The sequence below is a fragment of the Diadema setosum genome, chromosome 1 (assembly GCF_964275005.1).
Source record: "Diadema setosum chromosome 1, eeDiaSeto1, whole genome shotgun sequence".
NCBI classification, from domain to species: Eukaryota; Metazoa; Echinodermata; class Echinoidea; order Diadematoida; family Diadematidae; genus Diadema; species Diadema setosum.
In genome coordinates, this window is record NC_092685.1 from 43,877,721 (window position 1) to 43,901,658 (window position 23,938).

Sequence of the window (23,938 nt, forward strand, 5' to 3'; positions counted from 1 at the left end):
TTACACCTGTCGTCAGATGGACAGAAATATCCTGTTAATTTGCTGATCACAATAATTTCTTGACCAAACTGCATATTCCCGAAGTCTACTGAAATGGTTACATTTGCCCTTGTGTTCATGCATTGTTCAATCATTCATGTTTTGAATGGTGGGATAAAAAATTCTACTCTTCCATTTATTTTTCTTGCATATCCATTTTGCTGAAAATTATAAATGGTGACAGTGCAAGTCTTTACAAATATATACTAACAAATATATTTAGTTAGGAAAAATCTGATGGAAATTTGGTCCCATTCACCAGTAAGTAGTGATCTTCCATGTTTTTGTTTTGTTTTGTTTTTTTTCCTACAGTGTTCACACACTCGTTTTGGTGTGAATTATGACAATAATTCTAAAATATTGCAATATTTCTTAGGATTTAGATTGTGATGCTGATCATACTATTCGGGGGGTGGATTTTTATGTCCACATGGGTAAAAATCTCGAGATCTGCATCACGTGTCAAATTTCAAGATTTGTATCCCGCTAATTTTCTTCAGTGTGAATCCCACTATTGGTGATAACCACTATCTGTGGTAGGAAGGCTTGCTTGTATAACCACATGCTGTCAAGTGCTTATGCTAGCAACTCGCGGGCAGTTGTTATCAGCAAGCGCCACTGAATGTTGAAAGTCAGAAGTGTGATCCATTGTCCAGTAGCTAGAAAATTAAATCCTCGCCACGTGAAACGGAGCAGCGGCCACTATGGCATGCAATGACCAAGGACACAAAGTGAACATATTTCTTCTGTGACAAAACACACTAACAACCCTGCTGTTTATAAACACGTATTTGAGGCTTGTTTGAATACTGACATTTTGAGATGTTTGTTTACCAGGAGTTATTCAATGGTCACCAGGATTTGACATGACTTGAACCTATAGGTAACTGTTCACACTGCCTGCTAGTTTTGACACTCTGATAGAGTATTCACCCTTTATCAAACTGCCGTAGCTTATCGTGAGAAAACCTGTAAGTTCAGCCACCTCAGGCTAAACCTCACTAAGAGCTCTTCTACAAAATTGTGATATATGTCTGACTTGATTTAGATTTTTTGAGAGGTAAAACCATTTTGAGAGTGAGCGGGTCTTGCGGATGTTGGACAATTGTACCAGTCAAGAGATTAAGCAAATACCTAGCTACTAGAAGGATTTCCTCTGCATATCTGCCATAATTTACTTACAGCTCAAAATGCAATGCATAAATAGAGTACTTGCAGGAATACATGTACTCAAAGTGATTTTCCACTGGCTCAAGTTACAGATTTTTCCATGTGTTGTATCTGTTTGTTTTATTTGAAAATAAAGCATATTATGCTTTATACAAATACTCATTGGTTTATTTTCGTGGAAAGCATACAGACAGTTAATATTTATCCAAGTACCAGTAATTCACAAAACACACCATTCGCGACTGCTGTTATTAAGCCAGTAAAATCTGGCCCTGCGTTGGAGTTGCTGATCCAAGCTAGATGTAATTGTAGAGTATCCATGTAATGCAAAGAGTTATCTGTCGTGTTGCAGTTGTCTTGTGGTTCAGTTGTCAAGATAATGTTGCTACAAATACAGGCCATGGGATCATTTCATTTATTGGAGAATATTAGTTCATTTTGGCAACCTTATACCTCCTAAGAAGGCACTTTGTAATGTGAATGCTGTTCACATTTGTAGTACAGGATGATGAGGACAGAAATTTAATATATTTCTCTATTTCCAGCCTCCATAATAGAATGGATGTGGTTTGCAAGGTGCAACTTTTGTTTCTCTATATAATGTAGCCGCTTTGTAAGGCTTCAATGGCAAACTATAAAAGAGAAACTAGATTGGAATGCGTTTTGTGCAACCTTATGCTTTTCTCCCACTGGTAGGCCATATCCTAATGGTATGCTGGGAGTGAAAAGGGGGTTCCCCATTTGGTATTGAGTCACCTCCTAGTCTTTCATGCAGACCCTATTTTTCCTTCTTGTGTGAGTATTTAGGGTGGAAGGGAGGGGGAGTGGTGTGTGAGTGTGTGTGTGTGTGTGTGTGTATGTGAACTGGGAACTCTTCTACTAGATAAAGTGCCAATGGATATATACTGACAAAAATTTGCCAATTTGTTGATACAGAAGCTTCAGTCCTTGAAACTATGTTGACAGTGCTAGAATATATCATTTCTGTATCGTTCAAAATTTTCAGTCATCTGTGCTGGGAAAAAAAAAAAAAAGATCTCTATACAATTGTGAAAATACACAGTTGTACCGGTATATGAAAAACAACAGTACAGCACTAAACCACGAAAAAGTGTGTTGTTTGCGACTACATGCTTCGTATGCCATCAAGGGCATTGTGACTTTGTTTATTCAGTGTGATGTACAACGCATTTTATCTGTGGAATGGACCAATCAGGGTGGCTAATGTCCACTGTCGGGAGAATAATTGATGTCCCTTTTGTTTGCACACCTTGCGTGTCTTTCTGCCTCTTCGGTCTGAAAAGAGAAAACTATTGAATTCCAGGATCAGATAGTGTGAGCGACCTTCAATACAGAGATATGTGTAGTCTTTACTTCCAGACTCCTGTAAATGTCCCACAAGTAGTGTCTTTGGAATGTTTGTTGTTTTTTTGTTGTTGAGAAAAGTCAAGTATTGTTAGTCTCAGTTGAAACTGCATTTTGTTTCAAAAGTTGTCCCTAGTACAGTATCATATATATATATTGAAAGCTAGTGGTATTCATGCCGATAATGATGGTTGGACTATGTCTTGAATAACCTGTTGAAGATGAGTCCTGAGTATACTCGGGCAGGTGTGTATGGGAAATGTGTGTTGTAGCAAAATCAGTCCGTCGATGTGGGGGGGGGGCAAAATACTTTAGCACCAATGTCTGTAAGCAATTCAAGGGGTTTAATACACTCATTAGAATACCTGTAAGACAGAAATTGATCTAAAAAAAAAAATGGGGAAGACAGACTTTGGCAAGACTAACAAAAAAAAAGTTTGGTGCTTGGATTTAACCCTTTCAGTGCCACGGACTTTGGACAGTGTACTGTAAAAGTGGATATTTTCGCGCAACTAATTTTTCGCGCTAGGCCGGGTCAGAAGAGTTTCGCGTGTTTTTAATTCCGTGGAATCAAGACATCACGTACAGGAACGTATGGCAAGCAAAAATATTCGCGTGTTTTTATTTTCGCGCTAGTTTCTGGTTGCGCGAAATGCGCGAAAATTTCAACACCGCAAAAATTTCCACTTTTACAGTATACAGTGTTATGGGGTTTTCTGTGCCAATCAGCTCTCAATGCACACTAAGGGTTCAATATGAATTTCCAGTCCATATCAAGCTGACTTACCAAATATCTAAAAGGCATATCAAAACAAAGCATTTTTTCTTTCATTCAAATCAGAAAAAGAGGAGAAAGATGTGAAATAATAAAGTCTGCATTTTTTTTTTTCACAGTGATGTTGATCACTGGATCACACATGAGGTGTTCATGTCATCTATTCTAAAGCAATGCTTCTATATGAATTTGATAATATACCGGTAGATATAAAATGCTCAAAATTGTAAAAGAAATAAGTATATTATTTCTGTGATTTGATCAGTATTCTTGCTAAGGGGTGAGACTAAGGAAGGGCGACATTGATACGTACGTATGGCTATTAATGACAGTGGTGTAAATAATGTGGAGTGTGACTTGCTAGGGTCTGTAGAAATCAGACTAATATTATCGTTTGTATGCAAAAACGGGGCACAGGTCACAGGCAGTATGTGAGCTTTGCAGGTGGAGATAGCTGGATCGTAGTTCATGTGCGTGTAGTTCTCAGCATGCCAGTACAAACGTGTATGTGCCAACATCAAAGAGCACTTTATACTGAATGTCTGCAGGACCAATTCCATTGGGTATTAACTCTTTATGTGCCTCGTTCACACACCCAACTTGGACGATGGCGTGCCAAGTTCACATATTTTGCTCAAACGCACAAACCCACCCAAATCGATTACACCTTACAGTCTTCTTCTTCTTCCCCACTCTCCCACTTTCTCTTCCCTTCCACTGTCTCTCCCTTCTCTTTCTCCTTCTCCTCTTCCCCCCCCCCCCTTCCTCAGTTTTCTGTTTGAAAGAGGTATGAAACCATATACCCGCTCATTGAATGATGCTGGCAGCAATACTAGAAGAACACACCAGTGAAAGTTGAAAGTTAATGAAAATCGGTCAAGCCATTCAAAAGTTAAAATGCATTTTTACAGTTTCGTTGCGACCATCCATCACTGGATGAGAAGACTACTATAGCTTGTGATGTCACAAATGGACCTGACTTCTGCCTTTCTTCTTTTTTTTTGTTTTACCTCTTCTTCAATAGGTAATAACACTGACACAGTACAGTCACTGGTGCTTACTCAGGACCCGGATCAACAGGAATGAAGATAATCATTACTATTTTTTCCCCAAGAGTTGAGGAAATGTGCTCCCATTGACTTTTGACTATTTAAATGTCTGTCTCAGGATTATCAAAACAATCTTTTCTGTTCAAACTGACGTGAAAACTTGTCACTGTTGAATACATGTATAGGTCCATAGGTAGTCTGAGCTTTGTGGTGATATTGCAAGTGTGTTAAAGTTACAGTATGGTGTGAAGGCCTGTGTGATGAACCTAGTAACTCATTGTCTGACCTCTTTCCAAGACCTGGGGGGGGGGGGGGGTGTTTCATAAAGCTGTTCGTAAAGTTACGAAGGACTTACGACCAATTGGTGATCAGTTCTTATGCTGAATTATTGAAATTCTGATAAGTATAGCACATCAGACCTGATCACCAGCTGTTGGTAAGTCCTTCCTAACTTTATAAACAGCTTAATGAAACACCCCTGGTCTTCATTCACTGCCCTGCGGGATACAGAAGAAAATGACAACTAGTGTCTGTCAGTAAATGCGTGCCTCGAAGCGTACTTTGGTTGCTAATGGTCAACTCCAGTTAGGATCCTTTGACTGTGTGTGTTCTAACATAGAATTTAGTGATAGAGCTGTTCATTACAGGGATAGGCCAGGCTTCCCATTTTATGAGGTCCCCTAGCTAATGGTTCTTTAACCCGTTCAGGGCTCGACCTTAACTTTTTTTCTAGGAAGCCAGCCGGGCTCCTCAGGGACCTTTTTAGGGAGCCAAATTGAGTTTTAGGGAGCCACGGTTCCCTCAGTCACAATCAGCAGTAGAGGTCTACATTTAGATATAACATGCATTTCTCCACAGACACAAGCCTGAGATCGTTGTTCTTAGTCTCTAACACACAGTGTGTGTGTGTGTGTGTGTGTGTGTGTGCGTGCGTCACACGTGCGTGCGTGTGTGTGTGTGTGTGACTGTGCCTGCCACGTGCACCTGCGTGTGTGTGTGTAGGTGTTTGTGTGGTCCCTCTCCCATTCCCTTGTGTAATTTCTTACCCTGGTCTGATCATATCGTCTTTCTTTCTCTGTTCTTCTTTTTTTTAGCTGCAAGGTGTGGGTTAGTATACAAATAGTGAATGGTCACGAGTGCAATGGTACGAGATTTCGCACGAGGTGAAAGATAGAGGCGCTCTATTCAACGAGGCGAAGCCGAGTTGAATAGTGCGCCTCATCTTTCACCGAGTGCGAAATCTCGTTCCATTGCACGAGTAAAGACCATACACTATTTGATTTATACAACGTCCAAGTAGATCTTTTTGGTCTAAGTAGGCCTAGAAGTCTATAGGGCCTATATGTATGAAAAATATAGCCATACTTAATGTGGATCCACTGCGATTCTCTTTCTGGCTTGTGCAATCAGTGTAGTTACAGGTCACAGCTATACTAGCGCTGATGAATACACGTACACTAGCACTACGTAGGCCTACGTACGCGCATGCATGTACCGCACACGTACCTGCGCCAGCTGCATGCGATCCTCAATATGCAACACACAGTACACGCAGTACCGTACATTATTTCTCGAACCGTGGAATAGAACGAAAAAATCGAACCAAGTTGCACGCAAAAATAGAACCAAAATTGCACGGCGCGTTGAATGGAGTGCTTATTTAATATCACGTCACCAACAATCCTCCAATCAAATTACAAGGATCTACGTGGACGTTGTATAAAAACAATTATGTAACGCCACATGTTGATTGATCAGCAGAGCTGCCAAGCTTTGGAAGCACAAATCCGTACTCAGCAGCTCCAAAATCCGTATTTTCCACCAGAATCTGTATTTTTTCCATCTCCCTCTTTTTGCCATTTTGAATTAAACTCGTCGACTTATAAGGCCTACAAGCTCTTTAACATAACATTACAACACATGCTGAAGTATCGAGCTGGTCACCAGCACGATAAAGAATCCAAACTACGCAATGTTCAGAGTTGATTGATTGCTTTCTCTCATTGCATGTGTACAAGACTACAAGTGCATGTATGTACCTCCAGAAACTTGCTGGGCTGGTTATGGAAGCTTCCACTATCTAGCAGGGGAGGGGGAATGCTTTCATCTTCTCAAGAAAGCTTCTGTGTCAGTGAATGCAAAACTCTGTTCGCTGTTTCCAACTATTGTTTACTATAAAACATAATCATGCGTTGTTTTCAGGCTTTTTAATTTTACTGGATTTTAAACATCAGTATTTTCCGAAAGTACCGGTATTCCAATTTCTTTACCCTAACTGGAATCGGAAAGTCTGCTATAACGATGATCGCAAAATGCCGCGCTGTGTGTGGTTGCGCCAATGTGCAAACACGTGGTTGTACTTTCAAGTTTAAAGGAATGCGCCATGTGCTCCTGCCTAAGAGGTTACTGCAAGTTCGATGGATCGAATGCGCCATAGCTGAGCTGATGGCTTGTTTACGGTAAACATGCAGTTTACATTCGATACGAAGAAGTCATTACGTTTTTCACGAGGAAAAACATACAAAACAAACAAAAAACACCTACGAACGAATGTTGATAGCCAAAACTTTGAAAAGTAATAAGCAGTTATGATGAGCATGAACTGAAATTAATTGTCATGGTTTTGCTGTCTAAGCAGGTGATGACTGCATCTCATTGGACCTACTCATAGTGAATTTGTCTTGGCATACGATACCTTTTAAGTATTTCTGTGATTACCTTTTTAATTGACTGATTAATCGATCTTTTTTTATTGTTCAGGGAACATAAGATATTCGATTAAGTACACTATATTCGACTGTTTGATGTTTCCTACTATATGGGCCAAAAGAAAGGCTATAGAATCACGATATCTTTGCAATGATTCCTTTAATTCAACTAATGAGCTGGTTCTTCGATCGATATTTCCAGGATATTTACACGCTGTTTATTCCAGTGCGCGCATTCTTTCGTCTGGCATGCACCTGGGTGTGGCACCTGCTTTTGTGGAAATTTCCGCAAGGGGAGGGGTGGGTGTCAAGTTTCTTCGAGCCGAAGAGACTGCGCGCATGTATTCAGTATTTCACAATCTCTTCGCTCTAATTTATTGTAATTCATGCTTTCCCCTTATTCTTTGCTGATATTGAACATTTAGATTTAACTTTACGAAGGTTGGTAGATCGTGGATCTTTTTGTTGTGAGGTGTATGTAATTTCTTTTTTTTTAATCATTCTTTGGAGGGGAAAGAACTTAGAAGAGTAAGGGGAAAGAAGAATAAGAGGGAAAGTGAAATAAAACGAACGGCACGTACGCTCAGCATGCAGTAAGCCGTCTTTTTATACCAGCATAGTTTTCATCATCACCAGCAGACATTACTCAGATCATTTTAGCCTTTTCCTATCAACATTAAGAAACACGCACAGTCCCTCGAGATAAAAACCGAGGAAAATAAATAACAAATACAAAGTATCAACACCTACCAACACAAATATTTAGAAAAGACAACACACGTCGCTTCGATTCGAAAAAGTATTGCAGCAAAGTGGAGAAATCGCCGTTACGGAAATAACAGTGCGAGACACTTGAAAGAATTACGTTTAAATATTTCAAAGTATAAAGGGAACGGATAAAGTGATATAAAATGGAAGAAATCGTACCAAACGAGGTGTGAGAAACGACAGAAATAGAACGATAAGTTTATTAGTAAGTAGGATTTAATAGGCCCTAGCAAGTTTGAAGCACCGAAAGCTACGCGAAAATTAATACACATTGGAAACTCTGTATTGCGACGAGATCCTTGGACCTTGGGATCATCAATAAACGATACAAAACAAAGGAAATTAATTCATTTTGACCGGAAAATAGTTTGTTAATAAGTATTCTGTTATATGAGATCTCCTTTAATAGGCCTAGAAATACATCGAGTTTCCACGATACTCGCGGGAAAGAAAGCTCGAACGCTTTTCACCTGCACATGCTGCAGTGCACATCAATACACGAACAGAAACTCACCTCTTCTTGCAGAAAAATGATGCAATAACGTTACAAAAACACACACACAACACTCTAAAAATCATTTCGCACTTGGGAGGCAAGGGAAAGGCGGAAGAAGTAGAGAAAATGAAGCAGACATTGCACAACGGAGCGCTTCTACCCCGACTAAAAACGAAATAGTGTACTGTTTATAGTGGCAGCTGGCTACAGTGTGTAGCTTAGCTATCATACTCACGCTCCCCAGCCGGCCACACATGGGGATACCACGGCGATCGATGTAAACATCCAGGGTCCGTAGGCGACAGGGATTCAGGCGCGCGGAGTTCCGTTCGGTGTCCACAGTACACAAGCAGCGAATTGCATGTGCGCACACTATTCTATAATAGAAGATACGAACACACACACGTCGGGTACACACACACACACACACACACACACACATGCGGGCAACGTGGGCCGGCTGGAGAATGAAACATGTTCAGCGTGTAGTCTATATTGCAATTTTAGGGATAAAACTGCGAGCGTCAGGGCTCGCTGCGCGCGCCGGGACCGCTCGCGCTCGTCGATAGTGTGAGTGTGTACATAAACTATGATTCTGTCTTGAAACGTGAGGCTCTACGGCAAAAAAACTTAAGGAGCCAGCCGGGCTTTTTTCATACATTTCTGGGGAGCCCGTAGCGATTCTGGGGAGCCAATGGTCCCCGGGCTCCCGCTAAGGTCGAGCCCTGCCGTTGAGGACAGACTGATTTTGCTACAACAGGCATTTCCCGTAGATGTCTGCTGGAGTAAACGCGGGACTCGTCCTCAAGGGGTTAAGCAGGACAGTTTCATTGGGATGGTTGATTGATATCACTCCTTGGCTGTCCCGATTAAGTGGCAGCAACTGTATCTCTCATGGTGTATTGGGGGAGCAGGGAGTTGCTCAGGCAAAGCTAGATTATTCTAGCTGTGGCTTTAACATCAGAAGATTTTATGCGAAGATTGCGTCTTAGAAACGAAAGCACGTTATTGGCTTTATTGACAGTATTGTTGATGTGTTGGGTCCACTTCAAATCAGAAGTGATGGCTACAGCCAAGTACTTCACGGATTCAACAGATTCAAGAGGGGCGTTATTTAGATGATACACGTGTTGCACCTTTCTTCTTTTCCTGGATATTGTCAAAACCTTACACTTATCTGTGTTCAAATCCATCATCCATTTTTTCGCCCAGTCACCAATTTTGTTTAAGTCCTCTTGAAGATTTTGCGTATGATTTTGATTGTCGATGGTCATGTAGGAAATTGCATCATCGGCAAAAAGGCGAACCTTTGATGCGAGACCATCAGACCATTCAAGAATCAAATGCTTCTTGTTTAGTCTGGTCTAGCCTCTTGCAGACTATTGTTTGTTAAACTTGCAGAGGAATTGATGTCTCTTTGTATACGTAAGAATTTTTATTTTTATCCTTTTTTTTTTTACACTGGTTGCCCATTTCTTCATTACCATGGTAGTTCCAAGTTCACTTGGATCTCATGCTATGCTCATCACATACTGTGTTCTAATGTATCAAAATACAGACACTCTCCATGGGCAAATTTTCCTGAAACTTGATCACGGGCCACATGTGGAACTTAGATAAGGCAGTGATGTCCTCTCCTGAAAGTTCTCTAGTTGGTATGCAGAGGATAGATGTTCTCCCAGCATGAAATTTTTGCGACTTGCTACCGACATCCAATGCATATAGTGTAGGCAAGAACTTTCGCGTGCATTTTGATTTCGCGAATGTTGCCACTCGCGAAATTCGCGAAATTAAAATGCGCGCGAACATTCCTCGTTTTACAGTATCTTGCAGACCTTCCATTGGCCTGTGCACCAAAATTTCAGAAACTTTTTTGTTGTTTTTATTTTTGGTAAGACATGTGCATCACTCTGATTATGCGGTAGGTACCATAGGGTAGTACCAACAAAAATGCGCTATCTTGTGAAATTATGCGTTTGTTGTTGTTGGTTTTTTTACTGTACAGGGGGTGACCAAAAAGAGGTGAAGGTATCATGGGTGATGGGTAATTTTTTAGTGCCTTTTGCAAGAAGATTTTGTTGTGTTAGTAATCTTAGCATGACGATAAATCCTGTAACATGTCTTTTTTTTCACTAGCTCATTCTTCACATGATAACCCTAATGTCTTTCCACAGTAGTGGCAGTATAGGCAGAAAGATTAAAGAATGCTGAATCATTATATAGATATGACATTCATATATCACTGTTGGAGCGACAAAACCTAGTATCTCAGAAGTGTCAAATGTTCAGGAGAGCAAAAAAAAAAAAAAAAAAAAAGGCAGCCAAAGCATTATAACAGATGGGATTGCCTTTCCTTTGACATGCCTTTCGGTTGCTTCATTTTGGGGTTCAGACATCCAGGATTTGGACAGGACATCACTTAACTGATTATCTGACAATTAATCAAAAAAAAAGAAAAAATTAACTTTCACCAAAATTGGAGATGCGAGGTTTTATCACCCCAGCAACGAAGCTTTGCTATATATCGCATTTCGTATGAAACTCGAAGGTGCTTGGAAAATATTTTGCAAAGATTGGGAGATACTGTGTTGAACTGAATAAAGTGGTTTAAACCTGACACCTGAAAGTCTGTGAATCTACTTGACTAACATTCCAAAAATCTTTGATTTCTGTCCATTCAAATGTTGGGTCAGTTTGCACTGCACGTGAGAGCATGCACGGCATGCACAGTAAGACAGACAGTTCTGTAAACAGATGAAATCATTTAGTCACATGTTGTTTTTGGTGGCAGACTCAACGTACCGCAAATAACTCCGTAATTGCTAGTTTGTTTTGTTGTTGTTTGTTATTAGTTTTTTCAGTATTTTTTTTTTTCTAACCAGGAACTTCTCAGCTTACACAGAATGTAAAGCAGAGGGTTATATGGCCAGTATGCATGGCAAAGCGCCCTGCAAGGACCCTCCATGTATATGAGAATCATGAAAGCATCGTTTAGATCCTGGAAGTGTTGTTTTCCTGGATCCGTCTTTCACCCACCCTTTGCAGATTCATAGTTAAAAGTCTTGTTGAAATCTGCCGAGTCATCATGAGTAATAATGCACAACAAAAACATGTGCTTGAAAGCAAACATGAATTCAACAATTTTGGTGTTCAGAGGAATATGAAACCGCATGATGAATGTGGATTGAGAGAATGCAGCAATATTAGTATAACATGTCAGCAAAAATTGAAGAAAATGGGACAATCTGTTAAAAAGTTATGAATTTTTCAAGTTTCAATGCCACCATTGCTGGATGAGAAGACTACAGTTACAACATTTTGTGACATCATGCATGGACAACAATGTATAGAAAGTACATAAATATAGAAAATTGAACATTTACACTTTTCTAGCATAATGAAAGAGCACTTGATTTACCTCTTTCAGAAAGTAGGGTGAAGGATATTACCCTTTTTTACAGTATGTCAGTGACAGGTTGAGGAAAAAGCTCTTTTCATGAAATATGAAATTTTATAGAAATTCTTTTTATATCATCCATGCGTAACGTCATAAAATGTTATAGTCTCACCAGGCAATGGTAGCACTGAAATGTTAAAATTTAATAACTTTTGAACGGATTGTCTGATTTCCCTCAAACTTAGCTGATGTGTTCGACTGTGACTGATATTGTATACTCAAGCTTCATTCCCTTTTAAGTGCAAAACTTTGATTAGCTCAAAATCACCATACTTAATAGTTGTATTAAATTGATTTCAAAACCCAGGCACAATACAAAGCAGAGCATGAGTTCCTTTATCATGAAAAGTTGCAGTTCAATTTCAGGCCAAGCAAATCAAAGGCAGCCTGGCTACTGGCTGGCTGGCAGCCAATCATAATCATTCTTTTAGAGAGAAAGTGAGAGAGAGAGAGAGAGACACACACACACACGTACTTAAACATATTATTATGCATGATTTGACCAATATTACATCAAGTGATATAACGGCCGTGGTCCTGTGATGAAGCAGGGGCTCGTAGGGGAGGTTTGATGAACAATTCAGCGATTGCGCAATATGTCCTTTGGCAAGCTACCAAAGTCACAAAGGGACTGTTCATGCTTAGCAAGTTATTTTTATGCATCCGAAAGCATACTGGAATCGTATTTCTCTTATCTCCTTTCTGCAAGTCATGTTTGACTAGAAGTGTGACCGGTCGGGCAGCGTCTTTCCATCGAAATTTGCGCAGCTTCAGGGGGGCATGTGTCGTCTGTACAGCCTGACCTCTGTAGAAAACATTTGACTTGGAAGAGCTCAATTTGACACTTCCACCGCCAAACCATGCGCTGTTTGGGACATTTGCATCTGCAACGAGTGCACGCACAACAAATAACCGTCATATTTGTATGCGCATTGAAATTTGATCGTTTGATTGACAAGGATTCGAGTTTGTGACACAACTGTTATGTGGACTATCATTTGCCATTTGTAGTTGGAGACCAATCTTGGCATCTGGACAGCCAGTAAATCTGAATAAGATTGGAAATGCATTTGACAAAAGTGATTACAAATGACATTATTCTGCCTGAAAATTAATATGAAATGCATCACCAAAAAAAAAAAACAAACACAAAAACAAACATGATTACACTGTGTTGTACATATGAAATTCATATCTGTGTTAAAACAGGACATAGTTACAGTAGTACTTTCTGCAGTAACAAGTTATGAACCTGATGGGATGTGAAAAGTTTAAAAACAAGAACTGCTGAAGAAATCTAGATTTCATTCTCTTTGAAGGGGAGACTGCCAAAGGCTGCCAGCCTATGCCAGCGAAAAAACATAAAAATAAAAATGGTGCATGCAGTTGGCTTGTCTAAACTACCCACACTTGAAGATGAAATGGAGTTTCTTAATTTAAAAGTTATTGTCATAAGCATGCATTCTATTTTTTCCAGTTTCATTTTCCTTTTATCTGTTTCTACAAATTAATCCAAAAAAGAGTATCAAAAAAAGAGTAGAGGGAGAGAGTATCATCTGATATCAATCAAATACAGAAAGACCAAACAGATCAGTAACGTCAAAGTGCAGATTCATGACTCAAACACTACAAACAAATTTAGACTGTGATCTCACTTTGTCATGCAATAGGGAAAATCATCCTTCAGAAACTGTCACTGACAATCTCAAGCCACAGACACTATTTACATCAAAATATTAAAAAATCAAAATATAAAAAATCAAAATGAAAATGAAGTTGCATTGTAACACCAAGTCAGTTTTTTAAAAACCCCTCAGACTTGCCCTGTTGATATTTAACTCTAAGCGGTCCCCCCCCCCCCCAAAAAAAAAAAAAAAAAAAAAATGTTTGAACTGACTAAATACAGCAAATTTCACGTACTAATCACGTACTGACACCATTCTTTGCATGTGTGTTACAATATATAGAAGAGAGTAGGAATTCGGAAACATGCTTTTCATGGCAGTATGTAATACTCATGCCTCTGCATTCATTTAATTGCCCACCATCAAGAAGCAATCACTAGTAAACGAGATTTTGATTGCAGGGTACTTTAGAGCAGGCTTAAAAGGGAACTGAATGGCGAGCAATCAGACACAGAAATTTGGTGTTAGCGATACTGCTCGTAGCAAGACTTGTTTATGGGGTATGATGGTAGTAATGATGATGAATGAGGACATTGAAGTTGATATGAAAATATTGTGTTTTTTTTTACCAGCATCTGAATGTGTTGTAATGACAACAAATGAGGGGAATAGAAGTGGACAGAAGAGTAGTCAGTACACTTGCAATGCCTTGGATGGCCAGCATCATATGTAGTGCTTTGACAAGCAAAACTTTTTTTCTTTTAGCTTGTAAGTTCTGCCAAATTCATACTGACAGGAAATATTAGACTTGCCCGTCTTCATTTTGTCATAATATTTTGGTTAACCACTGTCCACACGTGCGATCCGTGGAAGAGCGGTGTATCTCTTTACGAGTGGACACCACAGAAGAGTTGAAGTGCAATTGTTCAAAGAGACTACCATGATAGGCACGAGTTGAGGCCGTGTCATCCGGGGGGAGCAAAGCAAGTCACATTGTGATTGGCCCGCTAGTAATGCATACAATTGCTCTGCTACATTTGAGACTCTTGTCCACCAGCCCTGCTCTGACTGGAATCAAATGCCACGCCTTCCCCACACCAAATGCAGAGCAGCGCTGCCAAAGCTGGCAGCGTGCCAACACAATGCTCGTCTCAAATGCCGGGCGATATTCTTCCCAGCCATGGCAAAGAAAATCATGAAACGAGTGATGATGTTTCAGCTCGTTGAGGTGTAGTTTGGTTTTTGGTCAACATGAGTCAGTTTCGAGGGGAAGGTTGGTGAGTTTTTGTTTCACAACTTGTTTTTCTGACGAGAAGGAGCAGAATATTTTGATCTTTTTCGTCAACAGTATTTAAAAATTCAGTTATGAGCCTAATACATGCCAGTAGGGTTTTTTTGTTTTGTTTGAATCTATGTCATTTTTTAAAATACAGTTTAAACCTCAACAAAAGATGCACTTACTGCACAGTCACCTTCATGCAAGCAGAGAATGGAAGAGGACATATGAACACTGGTCAAGATGAAACCTATGCAAAAATGGATTTTAAAGGCTTTGTGTAAAAAAAAAAAGGGTAAATGAAATATTTGGGTATATTTCCTTTTTTTTGGGGGGGGGGATGCAACTGAAGTACATGTCTTTAGACGTTCAGCAAGATTGATGGGTTTTCACAATGGTTTCAGGTTTGTTTTTGAGAGTCTGTCCACAGCTGGTTCAATCTGCGAGTATATCACTGGTGGATTCAAATGCATCATGTGTTTTGCCTGCAATAAGAGAGGCACACATGAGTAAGACTGCTCTTTAGAAAGCATGTGCACAGTGGCCGAAGCATGACTCTGGCATTTTTCTGACTTTGCCGGTTAGATTTCTATCCTTGCCCAAGTCAAAGCCAAAGCCAAGTGAATGGATGAAATACAGAATGTTTTATGAGGTAATTACGAAGCAGGATGTCCGCTAAGTCCACACTGGAGTCTTACCCTTGTATTCATTGGGTGCTTTAATGCCCTAATAAATTATCTTTTTTGTGATGGTTGGGTTGCGGGGGGGGGGGGGGGGGGGAGTACTGCATTTACTGCATAAAGGTAGATAATGAAATGTGCATTGTGTGTGCAAATAATGCTCGAATGTGTGGGTATGTACAATATATTTTGTACGTGTATTTGTGTATGTATATATGTATATATGCTGGTATGTGTGTGTGTGTGTGTTGATATTTTTAGGGGGATGTCATGGATTGTGAAGGAGGATAAAGAAAATACAACAAAAATGGATTCGAAACCTCCCCAAAATAGCATTTCAAGCCCTGAGGCAAAAGGACCCTGTACACTTGTGACAGCTGAAGTTATGAGTCAATCACAACCTGTTGCATTATATGGGTCAATCAAAGTTACTCAAGAGAATAATGCTTACCTTCAACTTCATTTTTCTGTGGTTGTCGGATTTTTTACCTTTGTGCATTTCAGAGTTCTCCCACCAAACACCTCCCACATGATTGCTCTTCATTTAAACAAGAAATTGCATCTGGCATGAAATTTCTTTCCATGCATTTATCCTCTCCTTTTCTCTCTTGTGTCCTGTCCAGGCGATATTGCTTCCATCTGCCCGCACCCGGCTCCATCGGAGCCATACATCGAAATCACAGAGCAGCCGAAGCAGAGAGACCACCGCTTCCGCTATCCTGTGGAGGGACGACAGGCTGGCAGCATCGCCGGCGAGAAGGCGACGTCAGATATCCCTTCGTACCCAAGCATCAAGGTGGGTGAGGGTTGAAAGAAGGGTTCCACAAGAGCAGTACACACAATTATTCACTGCTGTATATAAGGGCAGTATACACAAATATTGACTGCTGCGTATGAGGGCTATGGTGCGCATCTTGTACGCGACTTGATTCTGACATATGTGATGCGACCCAAAGTCTCCAAAGTGTTGTAGCATGTGAGGTCGAATCAAAGCAAGTAAATGATTTTTTGCTGTGACAAAAATGGTTATTAAAGCAGTCTTATTTGTTTTATATAATGAGCAATAGGTCACTTGCATGTCATGTGCCACAGTTGCACCATACACAAGTTATTTATCTTCATATGGAGCTGGGTTGCATTGTATTGATGCTGTATGGTTCCAGAATATGTACAAACAGTATCAACGCAATTGAAATACAAGACATTTGTTGTACTTGACTAAAAACAAACAAACAAACACAAAAAAAAAAACCTTAAACAAAGTTATCCACTCTTACAGTAGGCCTACTTAGCAGGTAACCAGCAGTTGTTCAAACAAACATGCAGCGGAGATAAGTTCCATGTTTTGTTACTGTTGATGCTGCTGTGGTACAAATACAAGTGGTCTCTGCCTGTTATATCTCCTGTTTTATCTCTTTATACTTATTGTCTGCAAGTTGACAGTTGTCAAGTTCTCAAGACACAATGTCTGTGGATTAGAAAGACATACTAGCACATTAGTCTGTTGGTGAATAAAGGTTGTATTAAAGCACACTGTGGAGAGCAACATTTGAGGGATTCTCTTACCTATCAATGCGTGACATCCTGGTAGTTCAAGTTTGAACTCTAAATCTCAGCAAAATAATGGAGGGGGCCTGTACAAGAGTGCTACCCACCCTGGGGCTATTACTCTGTACCCCCAAACTTTTGCACCATTAGTGAATATGTGCACGAAAGTGTACGCTCAGAGAACATTCAACTCCAGTCAACATTCTTCAGTTCTTCAGTGTGATGTATATTTAATGCTTTGTATAATTTTATATGAGGATTTCCGGATATATCTAAGTCGGGTCAGTTTCCCATTGCATGATCACCCCACGCTACTGGGTCTTTAAATGAGAGGGAGCTGTGTTATTAATGTTTAAAAATCACTGATAAGGAAGGCAGAGGGGTGGTGTTGTTTATGATAAACATTGATAAGGGCGGAAAGAGTTAGGATATGGTTTTTGGGAGAGTGAAAAAATTGTGTATACTGATGGCGCATGGGCTACCTCTTGGGAGGTAGACATACTACACCTTAACTCGTTGAGAACGGACTGATTTTGCTACAACACGCATTTCCCAAAGACACCTGCCCGAGTATACCCGGGACTCGTCCTCAACAATTAAGAGTGGAGGACTTGATGTGGGGTTGTCTGGTTGTATTGTCTTGGGACAGGTGCTACACGACACTGGTTCTTCGTAAAATTTTCTGAGGCATAGCCACCATTCTAAAAGTGTTTAAGCATTTTCCTTGCGAGAGAGATGTGCTTCCATTGGTGTTTAGAAATGGCAATTTGAAACAGCAAAAAAGAACTATTTGAAGAGAATTCGTGCCATAAATGCCTTTTTGCAAAGTAGATGAATAAAAAGCCATTTTGAAACATGTTAAAATATGGCATGCCTTAGCTGACTTTTACTTCCCAGGTCGAAAGGCGCAAAGCAGCTGCACACATGACAACTCCGAAATAGTGATTATATGATTATTAGGTAAATGTGGCATCCCAGGAAATGCGTTTTGAAACGTGGTTCTATCCTGTTGTGTTAAATAAACACAGCCACTATCCCAGTGTGTCAGTCCCACTCATTCTATTGCATAAGATTAAATTTGTTATCTCTCTCCTGTGCTGTGTCGCTCTGTATCTTGCAAGTGCCAACCGGCAGTTTCTTGCATTTCTCATAAAATCTTCCGCATGCTGCTTTTTTTTTTTATGCAGGTCCACAACCTGAATGGACGCCGAGCCAAGGCCGTGGTCTCACTGGTCACCAAGGACACATCCCCCCAGCCCCATCCTCACCCGCATCGTCTGGTGGGGGACAACTGCAATAATGGGGTCTGCTGTATGATCATAGATCCCCAGCACTCGGAAGCTGTGTAGGTCTACACATATCTCAAAGCTGCCCCATCCTTTTCCCTTCCACTATACTTCCCCTTTCTCCATCTTTCAGCTTCCCCCTCCCTCCCTCCTCCCCCCCCCCCCCCCCTTTCCCCATCATCGGAAAAAGGGAGAAAAATTGCTGACAGAAATATCTTAACAGTCCTATCATGATTGCTCCATAGAAGCTTCATAGTAAATACTGTAATGAATGATGGATTTGTAGTATCCAAAAGCAGAGTACATTTACGCTTTTTGTAAGAACCCCCTCCTCCTCTGCATCCTGGTATTGCTTCCACAGAGCTGCCTTTGAGATTACTGCAACAAATCATATGTAAAATCTCTTCCCATCTCCTCGTTTTTCCATCCTCCTCATTAAGAATTGAAGCTCTGCTTCACAGTGAAAGATGGCTGCCATTATAGATGGGAGGGAGAAAAAGGTTGCCAACTTCGGCCTTCAGAGAAAAGTCGAGCATCACAGTAGCTGTTTTGCCTGTGGTAATTTTTTGGTTAGTGGACAGGGTAACATATCAATGACCAAGTTTGAAGACATGAGCAGTGCCCTGGAACATGCTTGTGAAAATCCAAGCCAGACTTGATGACTAGAAATTTGTTATGGGTGGACTACCTTCTGACTACATTATGGATGAGATATCCATGTACATGTATGACTCCCAGACGAATCAAATGAAGTTTTGTGGCCAATTTTGCAATTGGCATCATAATCTGCCGAGCAGCAAAATGTAACTTTTCATTTTGTTATCTTCCAACATATGTATATTAATCAACAGCAGTACATGAATTTTTTTTTTTGTTTTACTTTTACATCGTGAGATTTTTTATTTAAATGTTATGCCCTGTGTCTCCTTCGCTATGCAGGTTCCGAAAGATAGGCGTGCAGCGCACGATGAACAAGGAGGTGGAGAATTCGCTGGCGGAGCGCAAGAAGGCCGGTGTGAGGCTCTCGATGGAGGTCAACAAGGGCAAGACCGGAAAGAAGCACAACTATGACATGAAGTCAGTCCGCCTCTTCTTTGAGGTGCACGTGGAATCGCGCGAGGGGTCAAACATCTTCGACCAGTACCTTGAGCCCATCACATCTTCGCCCATCTACGACAAGAGTGAGTGCATATGCCTTCTCAAGAGCTCTGCCTGCCCAAGTTGAATTTATTATAAAAAGTGGAGATTTTTATAACATGGAGATTTTCCACATTTTGTGCAAAGAAACTAGCAAGAAAACAAAAGCATGCTAATGTTTTGCTTGTTATACACAATACTCTTATATTTTGATTCTGCAGAATTAAGAGCTTGCTGAATTCATCTTACCTGGCCAGCGTGAAAAATTACTTGCGAGAAAATGTCAACTTTTACAGTAGTCAATACACTGTTGGGGAAATCAAGTGTGTTTTTATCGCAAACCATCACAAGTTAGGGAAAGAGTAAAGACAAGTTGATAAAAAAACACAGGTATTTTATGTACTGCATTGTACATGAATTCTGTGTCATCATATATCTTGTGTTGATAATGAATTTAAATGAAGGCAATGAGAGCATTGATAATGAACATTTTAAGTGCAAATGATGTATTATTGAAGTGCATTTTCCTGCGATTTCATTGAAGTGTGACTGAGAGTCTTGGGGTTTGTGTCTGCTTTCTCCATATCAGAGGATACCGTTCTGACCATCTGTCGGGTCAACATCAGCCACGGGTCAGTGGCCGGAGGCGACGAGCTGTTCATCCTCTGTGAGAAGGTCCAGTCAGGTACGTTGACCCAAGGTTTTGCTGCCGGACATTGGTAGAGCCCATCCACTTTAAAAGAAGAACGACAACAACATTAGACAGGAAAAGTGTCTGTCTAATGAACAGCATGCAACAAGCAAGTTTAGAGCAAGTCTCAGACAAGACCTGCTCAGGGAACAGGTTTCATTGAGGGCTATAGACAGTGGCAGGGCACAGTAGATTTTGTACCATGCAAACAATAAGTGAGCAACAAGAAAATGCATTAATAGGTTTCCTCAAGCAAATCTAAGCCCTGTCAAGAGTTAGCCATGCATGGCAGACCATATTCTGCTCTTTTCCTTTGTTCCACAAGGGCTCAAGTGAGCCGTGGCAATTGTCTTTTTGTCGGTCATCTGTCACCCGTGTACTCTATTATACATTTTGTCTTCCAGTCTTCTTGTAACTGTCAAGCCTTGGGGGAATTTTGCTGCCAGATTTATCGTGTTGTCCTGTAGTCCCAGAAACCATGTATTTGTGGTTTGGTGCTATTTATTTTCTTTTTGTTATTATTATTATTATTATTATTATTATCATTATTATTGTTGTTGTTGTTGTCGTTGTCGTCATCATCCTCATCGTCATCATTTTTTTTTCACTATTATGGGTATTTCACAAGGTAGATCAAAAAGTTTTCTCTTGTGTGAGCCTCAGTGGTGTACGATCATTATGTGTTCAAAATTTTCAGTTTCAGAAGCCTTTAAATTGCAAAGGTTATGACTCTTTCCTAAAATTGACATATGTTTTAAAAGATTCAAGTTCCTCTTTCTCTCTCAAATTGTCAAATCTGTGAAGCTTGCTTTCCAAATACAATGTAGATGCTATTGATTGAAAAGATAAGGATGATTTCTGTCGTAAAATTCTCCCACAACTTACTTGATGGGATAAAGGACTTCTGAAATTCTGCAAATAAAACGGATAATTATATATATGAACAACAACAACAAAGGGCTCGATAGATAGGCAATTTCTTACTTTATGTTATGACAAACTGATGATGAATAGTACTTAGAATACTATGATAACTAGATTCAGCACAAAACCACAGAAATCAGGCTTCTTGGACTTGATAGCAAGGTAAAACCTCCAGTCAGAGTTTAACCAAACTTGGCATGAATCAGGGGGAAAATGTGACAGTTATTAATGGCAGTTCTACTAGGGATGGCCACCCTCCCCCCCCCCCCCCCTTTTTTTTTTTTTTTTTTTTTTTTGGTGTCCTGGTCTGGCAAAAAAAGTGCATACCCTTTCTTCATACAACTGTATTTGGGCAGAATGCATTACTGTACGAGCTGAAATTTTCGCGTACAGATATTTTCGCGAATTGCTACTTGGAGGACATTTTGGCGTGTTGTTAATTTCGCGGTTGCGAGGGTCTATACTGAACTTAGCTATTAGCGCGTTGTTATTTTTGCGTGTTGTTATTTTCGCGGTTCAAAGGCGATTCGCGAAATTCGCGAAAATAAAACCACCGCGAAAATTTCAGCTCGTACAGTATGTTAGGGCATTTCCAGAATAATATGTATTGAAAGCAGAGCTACACTCTGGACTGAAATGCTTGAGTAATGTAACCTCATGTCGCTATCCAGTGGAATAGGTACATTGTTTTGTGTGTAGATAACCCAAATGGTAATGCATGTTGCATTCTAATTGTGTGTTAATCACATCCCATTAAAGGGACAGGGAACCGAAGTCGTATCGAGGCTAGATTCCCCCTCCTAAGCTCATGTTTTGGCTTGTTCAGTAGCAAATGTGACAAAGCTTTATGAAGACATACATGCAAGGATTAACAAGTACTGGCAATTCATATCCATATGTTACTTAAGAGTCTTGAAGCTGTTTCATGCTGCAGATTTCTTTCTAATTGACCCCTCTTACCTATAGCCAACTTGATTGTATCCCCCTATAGATGACATCCAGGTCGTGTTTACCGGAGTTGATCCGGACAAGCCACATCAGCAGTGGAGGTCATTTGCCGCGTTTGGACCCAGTGATGTCCACAGACAGGTGAGTGAAACTCTTAAGGCCCGAATTCATGAAGGTGGTACAATTGAAACCATGGTTTAAACCATGGACAAAGACCATAGTTTTTATGGGGTGCCAAGTGTCACAAAGCTTGTTTCGTTACAAAATCTGTCACTTCAGTGACGAAATGTTAACATTTCGTTAATGAAATAGTCATTTTGTTGACGAAATAACTGATTTCGTAAGGAAATAGGCTTTGTGACACTCGGCACCCCATACAAAACTACGGTCTTTGTCCATGGTTTAAACCATGGTTTCAATTGTACCACCTTCATAAATTTGGGCATCAGAGTGAAGCATCTCAAATATACTGTAAAACGACAGCATTTGGGGTTTTGACTAATAGTGCTATTTGTCCAAATGTCAGACTTTGATATTCTGTGAGACTTGATTTTTTTTTTAAAATCTGATTTTAATGGTACTTTTAAAAGCTGTTTCCCTTCCTTGACTATATTCTTCTATGAGTCTGTGTGAATGTGAAATTTAGTTTTATTGTAACTTCTCCCTGTGTTTTGTGATAAAGAAATGCATATGTGTAATGTTCCTGAAGTAGAATTGCCATTTGTGCACTTTGTCTTGTATAGGTAATGTGACAGTCTTGATTAAATCATCCTTTACCTTGTATTAATTTGCATTATTTCCCACACATTCAATCCCGTGCGATGAATCATGGTATCGTGGATTAGATTTCACAGTCTGACATTACATGACTTTGTCAGAAATGAGTCATGGATTAGATAAACATAATCACATGATAGTGGAGCATTTGATTATGTTGGCCTTTAGGTAGAACATTTTTATTATGTTCTTCTTTGAGAGATTTTTTTTTTTTTTATTCAAACAATTGCATATGACACCAAGCGATAGAATTATGTTTTTAATGCACTCGACAGAATAAAGGTTTCGTTTTCTATGCGGTGCCGAAATACTGATGACCAGTGAATTGAAATGGGGAATATGAATTAAGCAACCTGCGTAAAGGATGGGGTACAGGGCAAAGAGTCTGCCTTATACTTGGGTTTATGCTGAAGTTATGCTTCCTTGAGTGCTTTGACTGGGGCTGGGGGGGGGGGGGGGAATGCAGACATCACATAAGGTGGACCTTAATGATGGAGAACCAACTAACATACTAAGCATCAGAGTGGGAAAGGGTCTGAAAATTAATTTTTTGTTGTATTTTAGGAACAATTATGAAGACCAAATAATTGCAATTCGTGATCATGTGCCTGTGACTAATTTTATGATTATTAAAACAAACAAACAAACAAACAAACAAATATTGTATACAAAGTGTTCTAAGCTCAAGACTTGCAGTGTTATTTTGGGGAGGCTTTAAGTATTTCTGGACTTCATTTTGGGAATTGGACCTCTCTAAAAGAGCATTTCCAACCTTCAGATGGCACACTCTGCATGTACTCCTTTCTCTGCTAGTCGTCACCTGTGTAATGATTATCACTGTCTCTTTTCGTTTGTGCCATTCCCTGCAGTTTGCCATTGTGTGCACAACGCCCAAGTTTGTGAACCAGGGGATCAGAGCGGCGCACATGGTGAAGTTCCAGCTCTATCGGCCATCGGACGAAGAGTACAGCAACGAGATGGAGTTTACATACAAGCCCCTCAACAGCTCATCAGGTAAGAAAGGCCAAAGCCTGTCTTGCCAGGGTCATTGCTATGAGTGCACAAGCAGGGAACAATTTTCCATTTTAAATTTGATTAATGGTTGTAGCTGATAAAAGATATTTTGAAATGGTATTTTGCACACTTCTATGGAAGAAAAACTGCTACACAAAAAGTAGTTATGTGTAGCAGTTGTATAAAAAATGCATAATATAGTAAA

General features: G+C 40.1%; 1 protein-coding gene across 7 annotated transcripts in view; it reads left to right on the forward strand.

Annotated features, from left to right (window-relative positions):
* LOC140236311 (nuclear factor NF-kappa-B p100 subunit-like) overlaps nt 1–23,938 on the forward strand; it is a 110,785-nt gene that overhangs the window by 81,320 nt on the left and 5,527 nt on the right. For all 7 annotated transcript variants that reach the window (XM_072316264.1, XM_072316269.1, XM_072316291.1 and 4 more), the window contains 6 exons: nt 16,032–16,204; nt 18,144–18,301; nt 19,182–19,423; nt 19,969–20,064; nt 21,986–22,083; nt 23,589–23,733. In XM_072316264.1, the coding sequence (XP_072172365.1) occupies nt 16,032–16,204; nt 18,144–18,301; nt 19,182–19,423; nt 19,969–20,064; nt 21,986–22,083; nt 23,589–23,733 (912 nt within the window). The remainder of the gene's footprint in view (nt 1–16,031; nt 16,205–18,143; nt 18,302–19,181; nt 19,424–19,968; nt 20,065–21,985; nt 22,084–23,588; nt 23,734–23,938) is intronic.